Consider the following 21921-nt stretch of genomic DNA (forward strand, 5'->3'; position numbering starts at 1 on the left):
TCCAATCACAGTTTGAGTCAGGAAGTTTCTTTTTGGGACAAGGTGAAAACGTCCTGAAGAAAACATCTGTTGAAAAGTTTGCTCAGTAAAATTCTGACATTCCACTTTTGGTATTTTATGTTTCTGCAAAAACAGTTTGTTTATCTGACCTTGTCAAAAATAAAAACTGGCTGAGCAGAAATAAAAGCTGCTTTTTAAAGAAAATCTAATCCTCCTTTGGTTTGATTACATAGCCGGTACCGAGTAAAGGTTTTAAATAGCAAATCCCACCATGAATGTCCGACAACAGTAACATAAAAAGGAAATAAATGAACCTCAGGCCTGGCTGTTGTTAGAGCCCTGCATCTCCAATGACACCATCTCTTTCATATGACAATTCACAGATAAACAATAAAATAAAACATCAGCACAGCATCAGTCACCTCTCTTCACAGCCCCCCCCCTCAAAAAAAACATATTCACACATCAATATTATCCAAATAAAACATGAACGTCTGCTTTCTGCAATCATTACTGCCCTGCAAACGTCATAAATTACTTCAAATCACACGCCTGATTGAGTAATTCTACAGACTCCGCCGCCACTCTGCCCCACATAATTTCCAGATAAGCTGGTCAAATACCTCACAGCTAATAAACACAAAGTACATCTATCAGTGCTACAGAAAACACAGCGTGACTGTCTGCGTCTGTGGGATAGAGCTGCTTGATGTAAGGAATGAATTAGGTTGTGCAGATTAGCCGGGCTATCGGAGAGTGATCGTATTTCAGCGCCTTATTCCACGAGCACTTCGGCTCAGTTTCCTCCGTTTAATATATGGAGAGCATAGAATCGATAAGAGTAGAACAGCCAGCCATCAATCACACGATGATAAGGCATGCAGAGCAGCTCTGCTTTTATGCATGTCAGACAGCAGGCGGTAATAAGAGGCTGTGTGTATGTATTTATGTGTCTGAGAGTGAGAGAAGGAAAGAGCAAGAGACAAAGTGTGAGGAAAATACTCAGTGTGTAACGGAGCAGAGAAGAAAGAAGGCAACCAGGAGAAGGACAGTGTGTCTGTACACGCATGAGCAGAAAACAAATAGTGTAGACTACAAAAACACGTTTCACAGGGCGGCTCCTTTAAAGAAGCCAACATTACCTGTGTGTTCAGCTTCTAATCATCAAAATCTATCAGGCATGAATCCCAGATTTAACATGGGACCAGTCACAGGAGTTTCTGAGTTGAGATGGTTTAACACATGATGAAAATATTAAGTAACCCTAAACTAACAGTGCTGTTTATACTTGGCTTCATTTATCCACATCCTGCAGCAGCTTTTTGTGCCGCTGCTCCAGATTAAATTGTAACTGCCCATTCTAAGTGTTTTCTGATCCGACTTGGTTTCTGGCTGTGGACTTCAGTTTGATGTCATTTAGCGTCTGTCACTGCCATCGTGTCCTGTCACATCTGGACTGTGTCTCCAATAAAAAGATCGATAATGAACGGGAGTCACCTGATGGAGGCAGGATGCTTTAGGTCTGTGCACACAAATTCTACTTCAGCACAGAAACATCAGTTTCTGAAAATGTGTATGTTTTGGAAGAGCACATTTGAGTACATGAATAGTGCACCGAGGGGAATATGCAGGTTTTAACTCCCTGCTGTAATTAACTCGCACTCGGAGCAGGCTGAGAGACGAGCTGCTTCAAGGCCCGAGTGATCGGCTCACCTGTTAGCATTAGCATATTAGCCTGGAGCACAAGGTAGAACTGATTCAGAAGCCTACATAATATCATTTAGGGTTTAGCATTAGCATATTAGCGAGGCGTTAAGAGGTGAGAGCGGCACCGATACTGTGATGACATTCAGGTCTGACATTGAGATTGTGTGTACTCAGCTGCACTGACTCTCTCTCACACACACACACACACACACACACACACACACACACACACACACACACACACACACACACACACACACACACACACACACACACACACACACAGAGCAGACAGGCTCGGGTTGATGAGAAATGATCTGATCAAAGACTCTTTGTAATAATGATGATCAAATTGTCTCCATTCAGGCGGAGCCGAGAGAAACTCCAGTGTTAGTTGTATTCCCTGATGTGTGTGCGTCCACATGTCTTTCTGTAGTTGTGTGGACAAATTTCCCTTCATCACAGTGAGGACGTGTTTTCTGACCCCTTTAAAGAGGTGGGGGGGGGGTTTTTATATTAACCAATAAAGATGCAATTCTCTGACTCCGTCCCTCCTTCTCCCTCTGTTCTCATCTCGTTCTCCTTCACTCTCCATCTTCACTTTATCTCAGTTTCTCTTTCTTTATCTTCTCTCTTCCATCCTTCCAAACCCTTCCTTTCTCTTCCTTCACATCACGGCTTCCTCTTCTTCCTCCCTCATTCTGCTCTCTCCTCCTCCTCCTCCTCTCCATCACAATCACAATCAGAATCGTTTTTATTGCCAGATATTTTTTCACATACAAGGACTTTGACTCTGGTCCAAGGGGGCTCCCAATCACACGAGTCTGCATGAATTTTAAAATGCGTCTTTGTTTGTCCTCTTGTTTTTTTTTTCTCTGTGCACACTAGACCAGACATTAAATGTCTATAAATCTAAAAACCCAGGACCTGAGTGGGTCACATTAAAGTTAGACAACTTCCAGTCACCCCTAAACTTCTCTGTGCCTGATCAGTTTAAATGTCATGCAGCCGATCACACAATACAGTTGTTTATTTTGTCAGATGAAACCATAAAACAGTGATTAAACTGACGCCTCAGTGCATCAGCAGGAATTACTGCCGCCTGGTTAACAGGTAGCATCAATAAGCAGCAATAAAACCACTGTTTCATGTTATTTTATTTGTCGACAGCAGAAAGAGAAAAAAATATGCAAATGAGAACATCATCATCTTAGGTTCAGCTGTGTTGAAACCAGTGCTGGGGATTGCTAACTCTTCACATTAGTCACATTACTTTCATTATCAAAACCAGCTCCAGCACAGGATCCTCCAACAACCGGAAACCTCCACCCCACACGTCGCCGCTTCTACATTCAAGACATGTAGGAAGTGAAAAGCTAAACATCGGCTTCACAACATCCACATGTGAAGAGCTTCAGAAATCACTTCCTCACAGCGAGTCACAGTAAGTCACAGCGAGTCACAGTAAGTCACAGCGAGTCACAGTAAGTCACAGTAAGTCACAGCAAGTCACAGTAAGTCACAGAGAGTCACAGCGAGTCACAGGAAGTCACAGCGAGTCACAGCGAGTCACACTGAGTCACAGTAAGTCACAGCGAGTCACAGGAAGTCACAAGAAGTCACAGCGAGTCACAGCGAGTCACAGGAAGTCACAAGAAGTCACAGCGAGCCACAGTGAGTCACAGCAAGTCACAGGAAGTCACAGTAAGTCACAGTGAGTCACAGCGAGTCACAGTAAGTCACAGTGAGTCACAGTGAGTCTGTAGGCCTCACACGAAATCCAACCAAAAGCTGAACACATGCTTGAAAGTGGCTAATTTTATCTACAGTATTTAGCTGTCAATTTAATCACATGAATAAAATAAAACATGTTGGATGGTTGGAGCAGAAGCTCCAACAGTATCATCGGGCCCTCCAACCAGCGGACACATCCACAGTGGAAGGTCTTTGGGATGCGCTGGACAAGCAGCTTCATGTCTCCAATACAAGATCTCAGCCAAAAATGAATGCAACTCTGGGCAGAGAGAAATGTTGTGAGCGTTGTCACAACAATGCCATGGTGAATGTGCACTGTAATCAAAGCCAATGAAATATTAATATTAAGTGTGTGTGTGAGACTCCATATTATTTGTCTCATGGAATAACAGGAGTCACGTGAAACCGAAATAAAACCGGGTAGAAATATATCAACGCCAGCCACTTAGAGGTAAGGGTGCAGCCCTTAGCTCTCCTTTTGACTGAAGAATGTGCTCATATCACTGTAATGTGCTACTAAGTGATGTGTTACTGCCTGGCACTGATGAAAACACAGCAGGTGATCCTGTTTAAGCAGCTGAGACTCAGAGGAACCACAGTGTGTGGATCACTCCTGACAGGATGTTACAAAAACAACCTGAAGTGCTAATGTGGTCATTTTGCACATTTCTGCATTTTCAGATTAAGTTGATATGTTGTGGCTGTAGTCTTAGAGCTCTCGCTCTCCCCCCTTCATGTTGCCACCAGTAGTTTGTTGCTGCTGGTAATGGGATTCAAAGGCCTGGATCGCCCATCAGACCCAATCAATAGGCCTTTCATTGGCCGCCATCTCTCAGTGCCTTACAAAGAGCAGCCTGTGTGTGTGGATGTGTGTGTGTTTGCGTCCTCTCGCCTCACTGATCTCCCCGGGGTTCCGGAAAGACCTGTGCTTATTCGCTCCACGCGCCCTAAAACACACACAGACACACACACACACACACACACACACACACACACACACACACATACATACATACATGCACACGCCAGCTGGACCAAATATTCAATTGGGAGAACAGCTCCACTCCACCCACTGCTACCCTGGAGCTGTGTGTGTGTGTGTGTGTGTGTGTTTGTGTTTGCAAGAGAAAGCAATATAGAGAAAGAGAGAGTGTGTGTGTGTGAGAGAGAGAGAGAGAAACCCAAAGAGGGAAAATGGGAAAAGAAAGACAAAACAGAGGAGACATAATGAAACTAAACCATCTCCTAAAAATGCCATTTGTATAAACTACTTTGTAGAACTAAAGCGCGATTAAAAGATGAGCCTGGTGTTATTCTATATTTTTCTTATCGTCAAACAGTTTCATGAAAAGACCTAAACCAGCTCTGAATGTCTCCTACTAACACGTATTGTGTGAGCATCTAATCCTGGTATATCGTCTTTGCCTGTGCCAGAGCTCAACTTGTGTCAGAGTCACACTGTTACACTGTTTGACACGTCCTCTCATTAGCAAACACACTGTTTCCTCCTAACTGGGAATACAACAGAGAGCAGCTTTATAAATATGAAGCTGCAAAGACTGGTCAGAATGATTCAACTGAGAAACTATATTTGACTGATCAGTTCAATCATTTATCAATAAATATATATATATATAAATATCAAATATTTTCTTTGTCTTTAGCTTTTGGACTGGCCATGATGGGCTCAAACATTTTCTAAACAGTAGATCCATATAAAAGAACTGGAAGATACAGGAATAATGAAAGCACCCATCAGTTACAGGCCCACATTTCTGGATGATTGCGGGGCCTTGAACGAGGATTATCTCAGCTCCAAACCTGGATCTGACACCACAAAGAGTTTCTCTGGCCAAACTGTACACGTCACACACCTGGATGAGATCTGAGCCGTGTGTGTGTCACGTTTCCTCCAGATGTGTTCGGACTGATCCAAACTCATTCTGGCTGTGCTGTGTTCTGTGTTTACCCCGACTTCTACTTCATCTACTGTAGGTGCAGCTTGCAGGCTAATACCAGGTGGTGATGGGGTCAGACTGCACTGAGAGACAGACCAACACATTATTTCTGCTGCATTTCTCATGGGATTTATTTACATTTACATTATCTTAACATTTATTTATTTGGCAGAAAACGCAAACAAAAAGAAAACCTGCCTTTTCATGTTCTGCTATTTGTGTGTTTATGTTCAGGCTCTGAAAGCTTTAGTTAAGGTTAGCAAAAGATTTTGATCTTAAATACTGAAAACATTAACGTCAGCTGTGTTTACATGGACCCTGATATTCCACTAATAATGAGGAAAAACAGCCAATGAGAACCAAACGGCATCATGTGACCACCTCAGCGGGAACAGCCTGGCCCGATCCGGCCCGATTCAGGGATTGTTGAACACGGCACCAAACGGCCCTGCAGTAAATCCTCCTTCATGAAGGTGATACTGCTCAGTTTGTGGTCACACACCCGGATGATCATAATGGAGGCTGCAGATTCTGCTGCTGTCTAAGTCTTTTTGGTATAAATGGACAAAATAATAGAAACACGTCGACATCTTTTCAGAGACAGAACTGTACAAAGAAAACTCAGAAAACTGAAGAGAGGGAACCTGCAGTAATCAACAAAACACACACAATTATACAGCAAAACACACTCTAATAACTACAAAGTGCAAGTGTGACTATCGACACAGACACACACACACACACGAGTCAGTTAGCTAAGGCACTATCAGCAGTGCAGCAGTTCAAAGTCCTATTAGTGATGCTTTTTCATCCTCTTTTGCTTTATTTAACGAGACGCACCAATTAAGAGCTGAGAATTCTAATTGAAGCTAACCGCCGCTAACGTTAGCGCTGCTGGCACCCACAACAAAGTCGACACGTGTAAACAAACCAACAAACAAACATATACACACTCACACAGCAGATAGGAATAGATAAGACGTGTGTGTGTGTGTGTGGACCCATGTGCATGATGCTTCTCTGCAGGGACGGATATGGAGATGCTGATTTGGAAACCTGTCTAGGAACATGCAAATGTATGCAAATAGCAGCCCTGTGTGTGTGTGAGTGTGTGTGTGTGTGTGTGTAGCTACAAGTCTGCTGTTATGCATATATGTTTGCATTTGTGCACATATGCAAATACAATCTGTTTGTTTGTCTAAGTGAAAAGGTGGACAAGTCTGTCTACATCCATGGGGACATATTGTAGTTGGAAATCATCATTGTTGGGACATTTTGGAGGGTCTGGTTCAAAAGGTTCAGACCTGGTTTTTAGGTTCAGGTTAGAACCAGGTTTAGGGCAGAGAGGGTTAGATACATAGTTGTGATGATTAGGGTTAAGGGCTAGGAAGAGTCCTCAGAACTATAAAAAGGTAAAATAATGCACGTGTGTGTGTGTGTTTTCAATAAAGAGTGTGATTCACTGCCAAAGAGCTTCTCATCTGTTTCTGTGTGTGTGTGTGTGTATGTGTATGTGTGTGTGTGTGTGTGTGTGTGTGTGTGTGTGTGTGTGTGTGTGTGTGTGTGTGTGTGTAAATCAGGGAGTTATCTGAGTTTTTTCTATGGGGTAAAATAAACAAATGAAGACAAAGGGGAGATAAAAAAGAGACAAAGAAGAAAAAGAAAGAGCAAGTGAGGGGCAAGTGCTCAGGAAATAAGAACCAGATAAAATGAGGAGAGAGAGAACAGACAGTTAATCAGGAGGAGGAAGACGGAGACAAGCAGATGAAAAAATTGAACAAAAAAAAAAAAAGAGGAAACAGGATAAAAGCAGTGAAGATGAAATGACAGAGTCTGTGTTGATGCCAGAGTTTATGAGCTCACTGTTATTTTTCCATCATTTCTCTCCAACATCATTATTCAGTGTTTACATGATGCAGGGACCACTGATCTCTGACTCCACATGTAATACCTGAACCTCATTCTACTCTTAAAAGAAGCAGCTGCTGATTCACTGAGTCCAGATCCCATCCAGAGACTGGCAGCACCAATGAATGTGTGTGAATCCAGAACCTGGTTCAGCTTATGGGTCTGAGCCGTAGACCTCCATTGTTGTCCAGAAACTATTAAAACCACAGCAGGGAGCCACACCGCTGACCTGGCTCACATGGTTCTTCCTCACCACCGTCTGTTTCCAGAAACCAGCTCCAGAACCTGAGAACGGCCGTCTCTGTTTACAGGCTCTGAAGGACCAGAGAGTCCACTGTGCATGTGTGTGATCCCTGTTAGCTGCTCGTGTTGTTACTGCTACACACTGTTTGCCAACAAGAAGAAGCACAAATCCACCTCAAGCCTCATTCTAATGTGACAAAGTGCCAACACATTCTCCTTAAAAGATTCTTAACTTAAATATCATAACGTGGAAAAGAAAACCAGTAAGTAGTGATTTAATGATTATTTGACCAAAAACATTCTTATTAAAACCAAACTAAACTCAAAATTCAATTCACAAAGAAAACTCAACAAAACGCACAATTATCCAAATTCTTTCTATTCCTGCACAGTTGGTCTACATACAATACTAATGTGGCCTGACCTCTGCTGAGTGACACTTACTTTAAACCTGAATTGAAGTGTTTTACACAGAGGCAGGTGGAATGACTCTGCTGTTAAAACTGGCACAAACAGGTGTGTGTGTGCGTATGTGTGTGTGTGTGTAAGTGTATAAGTGTGTGTCTCACGTGGGCTCATCCATATTCATGTATGCAAATGAGTGTTTATACAAATGTGTGTGCATTGTGTGTGTAGATGTGCACTCATACATTAACAGTATATTTAATTGCATATGAGGTTTGTGTGTCTGTGCTATTGGACAGTTTCAGAAAGACAGACAATGAAGCAGTTTGTTTTCTGACCAATGTGCTTCCATGTCCTGGTGACAGTTACACTCTAAAGTGTTGGGAAAATGCAACCAGCTCCCGGCTGTCGCTCGGAGCTCAGCACGCTGCAGCACGGCGTCTGTTTCAGTAGAGCCGTGAACTTGCTATGTTTTTTTTTTGTTGTTTTGTTTTGTTTGGGGGGGGTTTTTTACCCATAATTCAGTCTGTATGCGTGCCTTGTGTCGATAAGGGTCCTCAAGTGTTGTATGTGAGCTCTCACCAGGTGTGTGTCCAGGTAGACCCTCAGGCTGTCCAGGTCCTGTCTGGGCTGTGTCCAGTTCTCCGTGCTGTCCAGCGCCTCCTGCAGCCATGAGATGAACCCGTCCAACTGCTGCACGAAACACTGGGGACGAGAGAGGCAGAGGAGAGAGAGAGAGAGAGAGCTTAGGCCAATCATTAAAAAAAAATATAATATGTACAGCTACTGGTGCCCAGAGCCTCCTGGAGTCACATCAAAACAACACAAAACAACACAAAACACTGCAGAGGACACATGGGTGAGAGAACGAGCACAAAGCAGAAGGAAGTAGAAAGAGAGAAAAGAACAAAATAAAGGGTATTTGAAGAGAGAGGAGAAGGAAAAAAAACCTAAAATGAATAAAGAAATCCAACAGGTAATGGCATGCAACAGGGTGAGAGAGAAAATGCAACAGATTGGAAGGACAAGAGAATAAGAAAAGGATAAAAACAGGAGAGAGGAGAGAGGACTGGACGATGTTTCAGAGCTGATTTCAGTTGAATTAATTCAAGGACAGAGAGAGAAGAGAAACAAAGACCTGCAGGTAAACACATTAGGATAAATACAGAGAGAAGAGAAAGAGACAGAGATACAGGAGGAGATTTGAAAAAAGAATAAAAGTCACCAGCAGAGTGGAGGGAGAGAATACAAAAAGAAGACAACTGGGACACAGACAATGAGAAAGGAAACAATAATAAAAAAAACTAAAGGAAGGACAAGGAAATATGGAGAACACAGCAAGAAACAGCTACTAAAGAAAAAAGAAAACAATGCAAATGGAAAATAAGAGCGAGAGGAAAAGAAAAAGAAAGGATGAAAAAATGAGAGAAAGAGGCTGAAATGAAGAGATGAATGTGGGATGAGAGAGGGAAGAAGAGAAGAGACAGGTCTATAAATGAGACGTTCATACATGTATGAACATTCAAGAAGAAGACAACAGAGGGAAAGAAAAGGAGCACTCGTCGTTTGGTGGAAAGCTACTGCCACCTACTGGCTGAGAGGAGGCTTAAGGAGCAGATGGAGACCAAAACTGAAAACCTGAACTCGCTAGTCAGAGTCTGAAAACTCAGTAATTATATGAACTGAGGAGCTTCTTTCCTGTTTGGTGTAAAGTGTGAAGAAAAATGGCTAAATCCATGTGAAAATCGTGTCTGATCCAGTATTGACTTCACTGCTGAGGAGGAGCAGAGGAGACTTGTTAGAGGAGGAGTTTAAAACTTCAGTCATCAAGGGCAGAGGAATTAATACATGAAGCAGAGATAAAGGAGCGATCAAGTGTTTAAGCTTCCTTTCAAGGCAGAATCGGGAGATTACATGAGCAGAAAGAAAGTTTTACATGGGCAAATATCCAGGATGTGGCCCATGAAGCAGCTGCAGCATGTTTGAGGTCAGAGCTGCAGACTGAACAAAACACCTCTCTCACAATGTCCTGGAATTTCTGCTTTTTCCATTGTTTTTGGAAGAGTTTCCAAAGAGCTCTGCACACAGGTCATATTTCATGAGACTAACACACAGGAGGCTGGCTGGAGATCAGTGAAGTCTCCCTTTAACCAAAGACCACCACTAAGATTGCACACTGCACCTCAACAGTCTGGTCCTCATCATCGGGTTTTAGGATTTGACACAGCGTGCACAACAGTAAGAAGCTTTACACCATTGCCAAGATCAAGCTCTGAACAACACAGTAACATTAAGGCAGTGACACCACCCACAACCACAGGATCCAACCACACAAAGAGACAGGGAGGGCACACGAGAGTCATTTACATACAGCTGAAGCCGTACAACAGGGCCAGCTCCAAAATCCATTATTTCCAGTCAGACCTCAAACGTCTCATCTGAATAACAAGTGTACCTGTGATTGCAGATCATCACGAAGACAATTCTAATATTTTACACATCGGCCGTTGTTTTCATATCTTTCACTGAGAGCGATCTGGAAAACTAATGGCAGGGCGAAGGAGGCTGTGGTGAGGAGGTAAATATGATAGAAATTACTTCAGCTGCCGAGGGTGAATCCACGCTTACACCTCGCCTACAAATCGCCACATCAAATCAGTGTGTGTGTGTGTGTCTGTTCACCTGTATTGATAAAATATGTTTGTGCACTGCTTAGATGCTCCAGAGGTGTGTGTGTGTGTGTGTGTGTGTGTGTGTGTGTGAAATACAAACCTTGACCGATTGAGCGGCGGTATGTTAATTACAACCATGACCCTAAATTTTTATTTACTTTTTTTAAACATCGATATGACTCCGTCCGTGTTGTCCACCGCTCGTTATGGAGCAGAGATGGAAATCAAAAGTATTGATGAGAGGAGAGGGAACAAGGAGGAGGAAGAGAGAGGAAAAGGGTGAGAGGAGGAAAGAAGAGAAAAGAGAAGAAGAAGAGATGTGAATTGAAGAAAGGAAAAGAAGTGAAAAATGAAAGAAGAGCAAACAAGAGGGAAGGAAAAAGATGATGATGATGTGGAGGAGAGGAAGGAAAATGAGAGAAAGGACAAAGTCTCAGAAATAAATAGAAAAAGATTTGAAGGAATGAAATGAAAATAGAGATAAGGACAGAAAGGCAGATTAAAGGAGGAAGAAAGAAAGAGGAAATACAATGAAAGATAAAGAAAGAGGAAAAGAAAAAGGACAGATACAGAAAAAAGATGAGGGCAAAAAGCAGGGACCATGAGGAGGAAAGAAAGGAAGAAAATTAAAAAAGGCAAGTAAGAAAAAGATGAGCAAGGAGGAAGAGGATGGAGGCGTGAGCAGCAGCTGAGGGAGCGGCGTTGGTTTGGATATCGACCAGCATGCACTGGGCTGCTTATGGCTGCTTTGATGTCTCTAAACCAGTGAGGCTCCTGAGGGGCAGAAAGGCCTGCTGGGAGCTGAAACGCCTGATCTGATCCTCTGCCGCCTGGATAACCGCTCTGATATCTGCTTCATCTCTTCCTCCTGTGGTTCTGCTCTTCACCGCTGGATAATTACTGCTCAGCTGACGTGGCTTTCTGAAGGACGACGTTGATAGATTTGGACTCAAACTCCCAGCAGACGATGTTTGGCCTCCATGATTTATGTGTTGCAGACAACAGGTCGGATTTTTATGCAGCCAGAGCCCAGGACAAACATGGTGTGAGGAGTTTACAGATACTAGAATTTGCCAATTGAAGATGGCATTCAAATAACAAGCAGCAAAATGAACTTGTTAGCAACCGTCTTCATCTTTTTATAACCAGGTTAGAAACCTCTTTTGCAAGAAAGATGTGGCCAAGACCCAGCAGCACGTTACAGACAAGACATTGCAACATAAAGACGTACAATAAACTAGTCAGCACTAAAACTACAGAGGAAAAATTTGCTAAAAAAGCAAAAAAAACGTGAACTACACCTGTTACCATAAACACTGTTTATCTGCCCTTTAAAACTGACTTGAGTTCCCCCATATTAATAAATTTTAATGGTTTCAAGTCCGTCTGTAAATCGCAGCATATTTAAAAGCCGTTTTTGCCTAATTGATTGAAACAGCATCTGTAAAGTACTCAGGGAGCGCAGGCTGCATTGATTTTGGTTCTGAAACATATACAGTATGTGCACAGATAAAGATCAGTATGCTAAGAAGAGTTTTTTATATTGAAAAAATTAGGTGAAAGCCCACAGTTACACATTTATGGTCAATTTACAGCAGCATATAAAGTGCAGTGGTGAAAAAAAAGCATAAGGCATAAATACAACCACCAGCAGTTTCAGCTACTGATCAGGTGTGTTCCAGTACAAGTTAAAGTACATCATGGCCCAGTAAAGCTGGAAAAAATGCTAAAATTTAATGTTTTGTTGTTAGCAGAAAAAATAAAACAGGATTTGTCCTAATGGAGAAAATTAATTGAAGTTTCATCTTGGATACAAGATTTTCAATGAGTGATATAAAAGTTTATACATATGAAGAATAGCAGTGGCCCTAATGTGGAACCCTGAGGTACGCCCTTTGATAGAGGCAGAAAGTAAGAAGAAAAAAAGCTAACTGGACACTGTTCTAGTTCACTTTGTGCTGTTTTTTTCTCACACTAAACGCACACGTGTCTATTATAGTAATTTCTGGAGAATCTTTAACATGAGATATCAGTGAACATGTGCCAACAAAATGGAAGTAACTTGAAAATATTTGTAAATAAAAACTGCTTCTGTGCAAGAAAAGGGACTGAGTGCAGCAGTTATAGCATAACCAGTAATGATGAAATCAGTGCTCTGAGGAATGAATATTAAACTGAAGTTATGTCACAGGTAAACATGACATGTTTTCAGTTTGCAAAGAGCAGGGGACAAGCAAATTAGGAGAAAGAGCTTTTTCCAATTAAAGGCCTTGCTTCAGTGCCATGAAACTATTGAAAGGTCAACAACATACAACATAATATAAACTCTGCCCTCAGTTTATTAGGTACACCGAGATAAGACAAGAGTCCTGCAACAATAATATTATGATGTTTGATTCAACTGTATGATCAGACTAAAGCAATCCTAAGCAATAAAAACAAAGATGTCAGACTTGTTTTTCTCAGCTTACTCTTAAAAACAACATCAACATTGTTATTGCTAATTGTTGGCTGTGAGCTTTTCAATTTGCCTGAGGTTACAGAAGCTACTGGTTTTAATGGGAAACACCAAGAATTTCCGGATGATTGAGGAAACTACATTTCTGCACCTAGTGAAGGTAAAGCCCGGGACAAAATTTAATTGGTGATTTTTCTGTGCACTCTTCCACAAACATTTCGGGGGGTTTGAGTTGAGACATCTAATTTCCACAGCAGCACAAGTTATTAGTTTGACTATGTGAACCTGTCTGTACACTGCTGAGCCAAAATTAAAGAACTCAGGGGGAGAAAAGTTTAATCAGAAATTCATTAAAATAAATTTTAATAAGAAACATGGAACCTGTGCGGCTGAATTAAAATGTGTCAAATTTGGACAATACAGGACTGCAGCTACCTCCATGGTGCTTTGGTGTTAGATATATTTATATATTACATATCGGCTGCTTTCATTTTCTTTTATGCCGTTTTCATTGATTATTTTGAAACTTTCTTTACAGAGAAAGAAAAAAGTAAGAAGCGTGGGAGAGTCGAGCTGCTCAGTGCAGCATTTTGTGTCCTGACGATGTCAAACAGTCCAATGAAAGGGTGTTGCCATCCCTAAAGCCACAGCTGCACATGGAAATGCAAAGGCTGAGGCACCACAGAAAGAATTTCTTTGGTTAATTGTACTGCCCTGTGCAATTCTAATGCACATATACTGTTACCTGCCTTCTAAATGTGACACTTGAAATCTGTGTTTTATAACCAGTGATGAATAACTGTCGAATATTTGTGAGAAATATTTGAGAAAGTATTTTCCAAATCAGTAAATAAACTTCAGTTTCACAAGTCTCCAAACAAGTTTACTTTCTGCTGTCTCAACTTTCTGTCGGCTTTACCTTTACTTCCTCCTCCACCTGTTTATCTACAGAGACAAAAGAAGAGAATAACACCCCGCGCCCTCGCCCACCATCTCTCTCTTATTTTCCTATCCTCTCTGCTGTCGGTGGGCGTCCCTGCCCTCCCACCGGGCCAATCAGATGAGTGTTGATGCGACTCTGTTGTCTGTCTGTCTCCCACTGCTCGCAGATAGGCCGGCGTGCCGCAGAGCCGCCAAACACACAGACACCTCACACTGAGGACGCCAACACCAGCCCAGACAGCACATACGATGCGATCACATGATGTATAGGACACTTATCTAACCGATGGACTGTTTTCCGTCTGCTTTTCTTTACTTTGCTTTGTTTTGAGAGTAATTCAATGCACTTTGGGCACCAACAGCCCACGCGGCACAATTAGGAACTTTGGACGTCTGCGTATGTATATTTCCTGTGTCGGTCTCATAAACTTTCAAGAAACGAGCTGCAGATTTACGTGATGTGGACACAAATTAAGTGAGGATTACAAATTTCCAACAAGGTTCCAACATTACAAATGACGAGGAGGTCGAGGTCAGAACAACAATGTCTAGACGGTGAAAAGGTTGAGGGAAAAAAAAAAAGGTCTTGGATAAAATATTCATGTCTGACAGCAAAGGCAGGATGAAGAGCTAAGAAAAGGTCTAATAGAGGGGAAGGTAAAAACAAGAAATACCATGAATCACTCAGTATACAAAACTGTGCACAGGAATTTGCTAACGGCAGGTGGACTGGGTGTTAACAGAGTTCAGGTTAGGCTTCACGTCTGCTCTTTGTCCCCGTAGAAAACTGGTGTGAAAATGATTCTGGCCGAAAATAAATCCCTGCACCCGTCCTCATCCATTCTACGTTCTCCCCCATACACAGACAATTTCAGATATGAGATCCTATTACATTCCACTCACTTCTCCTCTACTCTAATCAAATGTACTCGACTCCAACAACAAATACAACCAAGTCCTCCTCCCCTATGGAGACAAGAGTTCCTGGGCAGATATATATTCTGCTCTGCTCCTGGATTTGATTCATTTCTGCTCCAGCAGTGATCTTTCGACAGTTTCTCTTCCCTGGACGGATGATTTTTCATTCTATTTTATTCTACTCTGTTGTATTCAGTAGAGACTCTGTGGAGAGACAGAATGTCATCCTCTTCGCTGAGGCTCTTCTTCTCCTCTTTTCACTTCCTCAATTAGGCAGCTCATCCATCGCCATGATTACATGCTGCTAATTAAGCAGCTAATCAGCTAATTACCCAGGAGCAGAGAGGAACGAGAGTGTGTGTGAATGTGTGTGTGGTTCACACAAGGTGCTGTGTGTGAGACAGCAGAGCTAAATCCTCGATATTTTTTTGTTTGGGGTTTTTTTTCTTCTTCTTTTGAGGATATAAGGATTTTTCTGACTGGTCATTTGTTAATGTTATTTATGAATGTCTGTTTATTTCTGTATTTCTGTTGAGTTAAATAACTACCCATTAACATTCCTGATGCTATTATCCGTTTATAGTCAAATCTAATGTCCTGTTACCAGATGTGACGGGAACATGCAGATGTTTTTATTTATCTGGGTTCCTGTGCTGCCGTCACGTGTTATTTTGTGCGTCTACATGTAATAATTGTGCGTAGATTCGGTGCTGGATCAACGACTGGTGGCTCAAACATACAATCACAAATACATGATAAAACAAATTAGTTATGAAACTAAAACAACCCCTAAATTCTTACTAGGTACTGAGACTAATGTGAACTTAGAGCTGAAACAGTGAATGCCAGAGGGGGTCTGAATGATTCAGGGGGAGCCTGACAGGGTCTTGAACGTGCTGGGGATTAGAGATGTTTAGTGTCTGAGAGGTTCATGGAATGAGGGCAGGTGCAAATTATCCAGAAGCACCCGACCGACTTTAGTTGTTCTGTCAGGTAGTTTCACTTCTACCTTTAGACTGACCCAGGTGAGCCGTTTGCTCTATTTTCCCATCTTAATGTTATGCTAAGCTAACTAGCCACAGCTTCATATTTAACAGAAGATTGGTTCTTCTCAAAGTCACTATGAAAACAAATAAGTCACACATTTTAACTAACAAAATAATGAAAGACCTGGATGATAAAGAAATAGTTAGCTCAGACAATATTTCCACAACACGACAGATCAGTGAGAGGGAGAGCAGGGGACAACGCTGACATTTCATCAGTCAAATCATCATTAATTATGAATATTAATGTGGGCGATCTGATTTGCATTTGAGAATAGGGAGGACAGTGTCGGATGTGGGGGATCAAACCCGTGACCTTCCGATTCCCAGTTCCAAGGACGTCCCCTCACACGGCCAGGCCTTTAATTCACAGCCTGATCCTGAAATATCCTGACCATCCTCACTGATAATCTTGATACAGAATCTGAATCTGTCTGTGGGCCCCTGACCCAGCTCACGCCAGATAAGACAAACGCTCGACTTCATTGATCGCTGAGCGGAAACTGAGATGCTACAGCAGCAAAGCAAAAATGATGCTAAGGCTGTAAGAGCTATTCAGGACTAAGATAAAAAGGTAATAAAGCAAATCTGAATAAAATAAAACAATAAAATCATTTTTAAAATGGCAGAGCGTCTTTATGGAGCTAATTAAACAAGCAGCCACGAAAAGAACGAATCCCCAGAGCTATTGACATTTCACCATATTCAATATGACAGATATGACTGATTAGTTCACCAGGCAGTCTCATCAATAATCGGCCTGCCAATCAAAAGTGACCTTTGGAAGTGAGGTGATGAATTAACCGGGCCACGGGACGATCCAATACCTGCCTCCCAATCCATCAACAGGGCGGTGAAGGGAGAGGCGCCGGTGTTTAGGGGATTCTGATTCGACTTGTCGTCCTTTGTCAGAATCAAAGTTATAAGAAAGTTTTTTTAAAAAGCAGGGACTTACTGGATGTTTTGATGTTACGGAGTTTCAGAGTGATGCAGTGCACATTATAGTGGAGGAGCTTTGCAAAAACGTCATTTGGTGCAGCAGAGACTGAGTACGAAGAGTTAAAGAGGACATCAGACGTTATTACACTTTCAAAAAGTAAAGTTAACTTTTAGAGAAAACATCTCTGCTGCCAGGTTTACCAGGGACAGGAATAAGAAACAAGACCAGTGTCCATACCTCTATCTTACTCCAGATATCAGGGTCTTTGTCCTGACTCTGAATGTCGTCCAGCAGCTTCTGCACCAGAGACAAGCCTCCACCTCCACCCACCGGGGGCGCTGTCAGAACCAGGCGGCAGTCTGCAGACCTGCGTCCCTCGTCCTCTTCAGACTGTAGGTCGCTTAACGGGCCAGACTCGATGCTTTCATCCAATGAGGGCGCGATGTCACTGGAGGAGGTGGGGCTAAAGCGGCTGAGCAGGTTTCGTCTGTAAGAAACCTGCAGGGAGGTGGACGAGAGAACAAATTAATGAAATGTTTTTCAGCAGGTAGGGAGACAAAACTACAAGAAGACTAAATATGCTGCTCTGTACCAGCGGTGGCAGAGGAGAAGGAATGTCGTCCCCACTCTCCCCTGTGTCCCAGTCTGGGTTGAGTTCTGTCAAGTCCCAGTCATCCACATCCTGCAGAGGCTCCTGGGCAGAGTCCCCGGGTCTCTGTGGGGCAAAGTTTCAACAAAAACGTCAGGGGTGCAAGTTTTTAATCATTTTATTATTGTGCAGAACTGAATATGGGGTTCATTAAGTCACGATAACATTTCTTTTTCTAGGTTTATGTTCAGAGGTAGACAGATGGAAGCACAATGGACACTGACCAGTGGGATGGACTGAGCCAGACTTTCCAGTTTCATAGTGAGCATCTCAGTCTTACGAAGCTGAGCAGGGAGAGCCAGGAACTCCTCTGACCCATACCAGTGCTCCCTGTCTGGACTGGCTTTTGATGAAACCTGGGCCCCGTCCTGGTGAAGAATAGAGAAGAGAGAAGATGCTCATTTCACATCTGATACAAACAGCTCGATGTGTGACAGAAAGGAGAATCACAAAAGCAACAAGAAGAAACAGAAATAAGGTGTAAAGATTGACCGATTCATTTCAAAAATCAGAACTCTGACTCCTCTCCCCCATAAAACAAATAAAACTTCACCTTCTGCCCCTGACGCTCCACAATCCACACCTCTATCTTGCCAGGAGGCGGTTGGGGGTCCGACTCCTCTCCAGACGCCTCCACGTCTGAGGAGAAAAGCTGCTCCTTCATGTGGGAGGGCAATGAGGAGTCAGACTCCCCCTCACTGTGTGCATTTGTCTCCTCCTGAGCCCTGTCCTGTTGTTTTGAACTTTCATCCTGAGACACCGGGTCCTGGAGAGGCAGGTTGGCAGTCACTCTGGCCCCAGATGAGCTCCTCTCATTGGTCAGCGGTCTTTGTACACTCCCCTCAGAGCATCCTCCAGGTCTGGAGCTTGTGTGGTTTCTCTGGAGGTTTCGTCCATTCATGACCTGTTAACAGGAATTCAAGTTAAAAGATGAGGCTGTTGTGGTTCGTTGGAGGAAATAGACTATCAAACCTAAATTGGTACAAATTCATTAAAAAGGACAGACACTAGACAAGAACCATCCAATCTGGTTTGATCGTGATATTTAAAACATTATAAAAGAGGCAGCTGGTCTAACGTCCGCTAACCCACAGTTTAACACAGACCCAAGTTAATTCTGATTTAATCTGGTAGAATTTTAATGTCGTTATCTTTTTAAAAAGACGTAAGACAAGTAGAAATCAAAGCGGGGCAAACCTGTAGGTTCTCATAGGACTGTGACACATTTTCTGGATAAACCAAGTCCAGCTCCAACCAGAACTTGGACCGGTCTGGAGGATCCATCAGAGAGGGGGTGCTTCGGCTCAGCTCTGCCTGGAACTTGAGTCCAGGAAGTGGGTTAATTTTCTCCAGACCTCCCCTGGAGTCCTCCATCCTGGTTCCTCTGTCCGAGAAGAGAGCGGCTCTCTTGGGGAGTGACGGCTGTGAGGGCGACACTTCGGTGCTGTGGCTCACGCCCTGAAGGGGGCGCTTCACACTTTCATTGTGGTTGGACATGCCACACTGGATTGTGGGTAATATTGATGAAGAACAGGTATAGTTTGTTGAGTCACCAGGTGAAGTAAGTTCAGGTAAACTGTTATGGAGTTTGTGGTTTGACAGGCAGGGCCCTTCACTCTCTATTAAGACCGGTTCTAAAGTTGGGGCTTGATCGAGCTGCTGCTCTGGGGAGGGGTCCTCAGAGTCTGGCTCTGTTCCAGGGGCCTCAGGATCGTCAGTGGGGCTGTAGTCACTCAGTTCGAAGGCAGTGATACCACAGTCCAATGAGAAGTAGTCCTGGCTGCAGCGGATGGTCAGCTGACCGCAGTCATCCACCTCCGTCAGAGCGTCCAGACGAGTCTGGACAGGAAGAATGCATCGGTTTAACTGGTGTGTCTTTACCGCAAACACCAGAAAACTTTATTATATTTTAGGTTTTATAGACATAAGCATCATTTTCACTGACAATGTGAAGGCTTCACACCAAAGTTTCCTTTAGCTAAAGGTAAAATTCAGCACAATCAACACAATATGAGATGATTTAGACCATGGAGTGCAGCATTTTCCTGAATTTGTTGTGGGGAAAAAACACTTTAATAAGTTTAATAATAAAAAAAGTTGTCTTTAGAATTATCAGTGGCTTCTTTTTGTCATGTGAACAATTCAGTTTTCAAAAACCAAAATAACCAATTCAGGAAGCGAGTGTGTGTGTGTGTGTGTGTGTGTGTGTGTGTGTTAGTTACCTGGTGCTGGTCCTGGCTGAAGGCCTGGAGGATGTCGGTCTGCCGGGTGTAGTTTCCGTTGGAGTCTTGCAGGCCCTGCAGCAGACGCTCCTTCAGGACCAGAACTGAGACTCTGAGCTGGTGCCACAGCAGCTGCACCGTCCTGAACCACACACAGACCACAGACCCACAATGACACTCAGTGACAGGTCGCCCATGTTAAAAATAATCTTCATCAGATATTAACCCTGACTGATGTGGACTTACAATAATAAAACCTGAAACTGAACTTTAATGGCTCTCTGCGTGTTGGTTGTACAGATTAATAGATTAATTGAGTAATTGATTGATTGATAGAGCTGGTAAGACAAACATGAAAATGTTATTAAAAATAATAATAAATATATACAAGTGTCTCTTTTAGAGTATTTTCTGCTGAAGAGACATTAAACAAAATGCAGAAACCAGTACAAACAAATGAGAAACAACAACCACAAAGGTAGCAGAGAACACGACATCACATCTTGTCTGATCGGGTGAAGACCCACCTGATGTCAACGATGATGTTGACAGAGTAGGACAGGAGTTTCAGGGAGAACTCTGTCTCCAGCAGGGCATGAATCTGCTCCACATGGTCCGAGATGTCCTCACAGATGTCCTAAAATCACACACAGACAAACATTAAAACAATACACGGGTAATGTGCCTCAAAATAAGGAGCAAACAAACCCAGTTCAAAGCTTCACCTGATCCCAGTTACACCAGTTCAGAATAACTGTAAATGTGTATGAGGCAGAAAAGCAGAACTGCTTAAGATGTGCAACGTCATGTTTCCAGTTTTAACTGTGACTCAGTTTCATGTGGGACCAGTTCCAGGTTTGTATGTGAAAACAAGCAGAACACATTCTGCCCGTCTCCATAAGGCTCTGAAAATCTGATATTACTGAACTAAATTCAGAAGGTGTAAAACCACGGACAGACAGACGGACTCCAGGAAAGCACAGTTCAAAAATAAGCTTATAATGCCCAGGCTGTTTTGCCCTTATTCAAATAATCAGTGTTAAAATACTCAGATCCTTTACTGCAGTAACAGTCCTGCATTCCAAATGTTACTGCAGTAGAAGTCCAAAAGTACCAGCATCTACATGTATTTGAAGTATCCAAAGTAAAAGACCACAGGTCCTTTACATCCGCTACTGAGTCACCTGCTCCTCTGACAAACCGCCTGAACTACACCTCCCACTCTGCTGCCGCCCGGACTCAAACATCGCCCGGCATGTGAGAATGTAGGTCACACACGCTGCCAGCTTGGCTCATGCTAGCTTGGCTAACAGTGTGACCTGCTGAGCACAGTTCCAAAATAAATTTGTCACTACTGTAAGTGGGGGTGCAGCCCTGCAGGAGCACGCTGCCTGCATGTAGTCAAGCCACAAATGCTGTGACACGAACACGACCACAGAGCCTGCAGTGCTCGGCACACAGGCCTGGACCAACTGGGGCTCAGTCTTTGCTGACGCTGCTGAGCTCTGGCTCTGGACGACCAGGTCTGAGCCCAAATGTGTCCGAGATTTAGCAAGGAGTTTGGTGAGTCATTCATCATGAGGCTGGCATGAATCTGTGCTGTATTTAGGATTTGGAAACCCTGCAGGTACCTGCCCCACAACAGAAGAACAGATATATTAAGACCATCTTGGGCCAGATGTTTTCCTCAGGAGCTGATAGAGATCAAACAGGAAGGAGAATCCGTGAGTTTCATTTATCATGTGGACACAAACAAACTCCACATCACATTTCTCTGATCCTGAGGAGGTGCCCAAATGTAGGTCCTGGAACTTTATATCATTATTTACCTGCATTTACCTCCATTCACATCAACACACCAAAACACTACATTGTCCTCGAACTGAACAGACACTGAGCACAAACGAGCAGCACACACACAAAAAACCTAGTGAAGAAGAAATGATGAGCTGAATGTAGGACTGTTCACCTGAGATGTGTCCTGTCTTCATATGTCCCAGCAGCACAGTTTGCATCAACACAGCCCTGCAGACATTAGAGCTCATCATGGCTCTGACAGGACAACCACACACACACACACACACACACACACACACAC

At 43.0% G+C, this 21921-nt stretch overlaps 1 protein-coding gene across 1 annotated transcript in view; it reads right to left on the minus strand.

The window, feature by feature from the left end:
- The window catches only part of akap6 (A kinase (PRKA) anchor protein 6), a 133732-nt gene that overhangs the window by 101915 nt on the left and 9896 nt on the right, over positions 1 to 21921 (minus strand). Inside the window, exons 5-12 of the mRNA XM_026305238.1 lie at positions 20351 to 20460; positions 19824 to 19965; positions 18799 to 19440; positions 18155 to 18505; positions 17826 to 17969; positions 17545 to 17667; positions 17190 to 17450; positions 8559 to 8681 (exon numbers count right to left, since the gene is read on the minus strand). Of these exons, the coding sequence (XP_026161023.1) occupies positions 8559 to 8681; positions 17190 to 17450; positions 17545 to 17667; positions 17826 to 17969; positions 18155 to 18505; positions 18799 to 19440; positions 19824 to 19965; positions 20351 to 20460 (1896 nt within the window). The remainder of the gene's footprint in view (positions 1 to 8558; positions 8682 to 17189; positions 17451 to 17544; positions 17668 to 17825; positions 17970 to 18154; positions 18506 to 18798; positions 19441 to 19823; positions 19966 to 20350; positions 20461 to 21921) is intronic.

The sequence above is a fragment of the Mastacembelus armatus genome, chromosome 22 (genome assembly GCF_900324485.2).
Source record: "Mastacembelus armatus chromosome 22, fMasArm1.2, whole genome shotgun sequence".
NCBI lineage: Eukaryota > Metazoa > Chordata > Actinopteri > Synbranchiformes > Mastacembelidae > Mastacembelus > Mastacembelus armatus.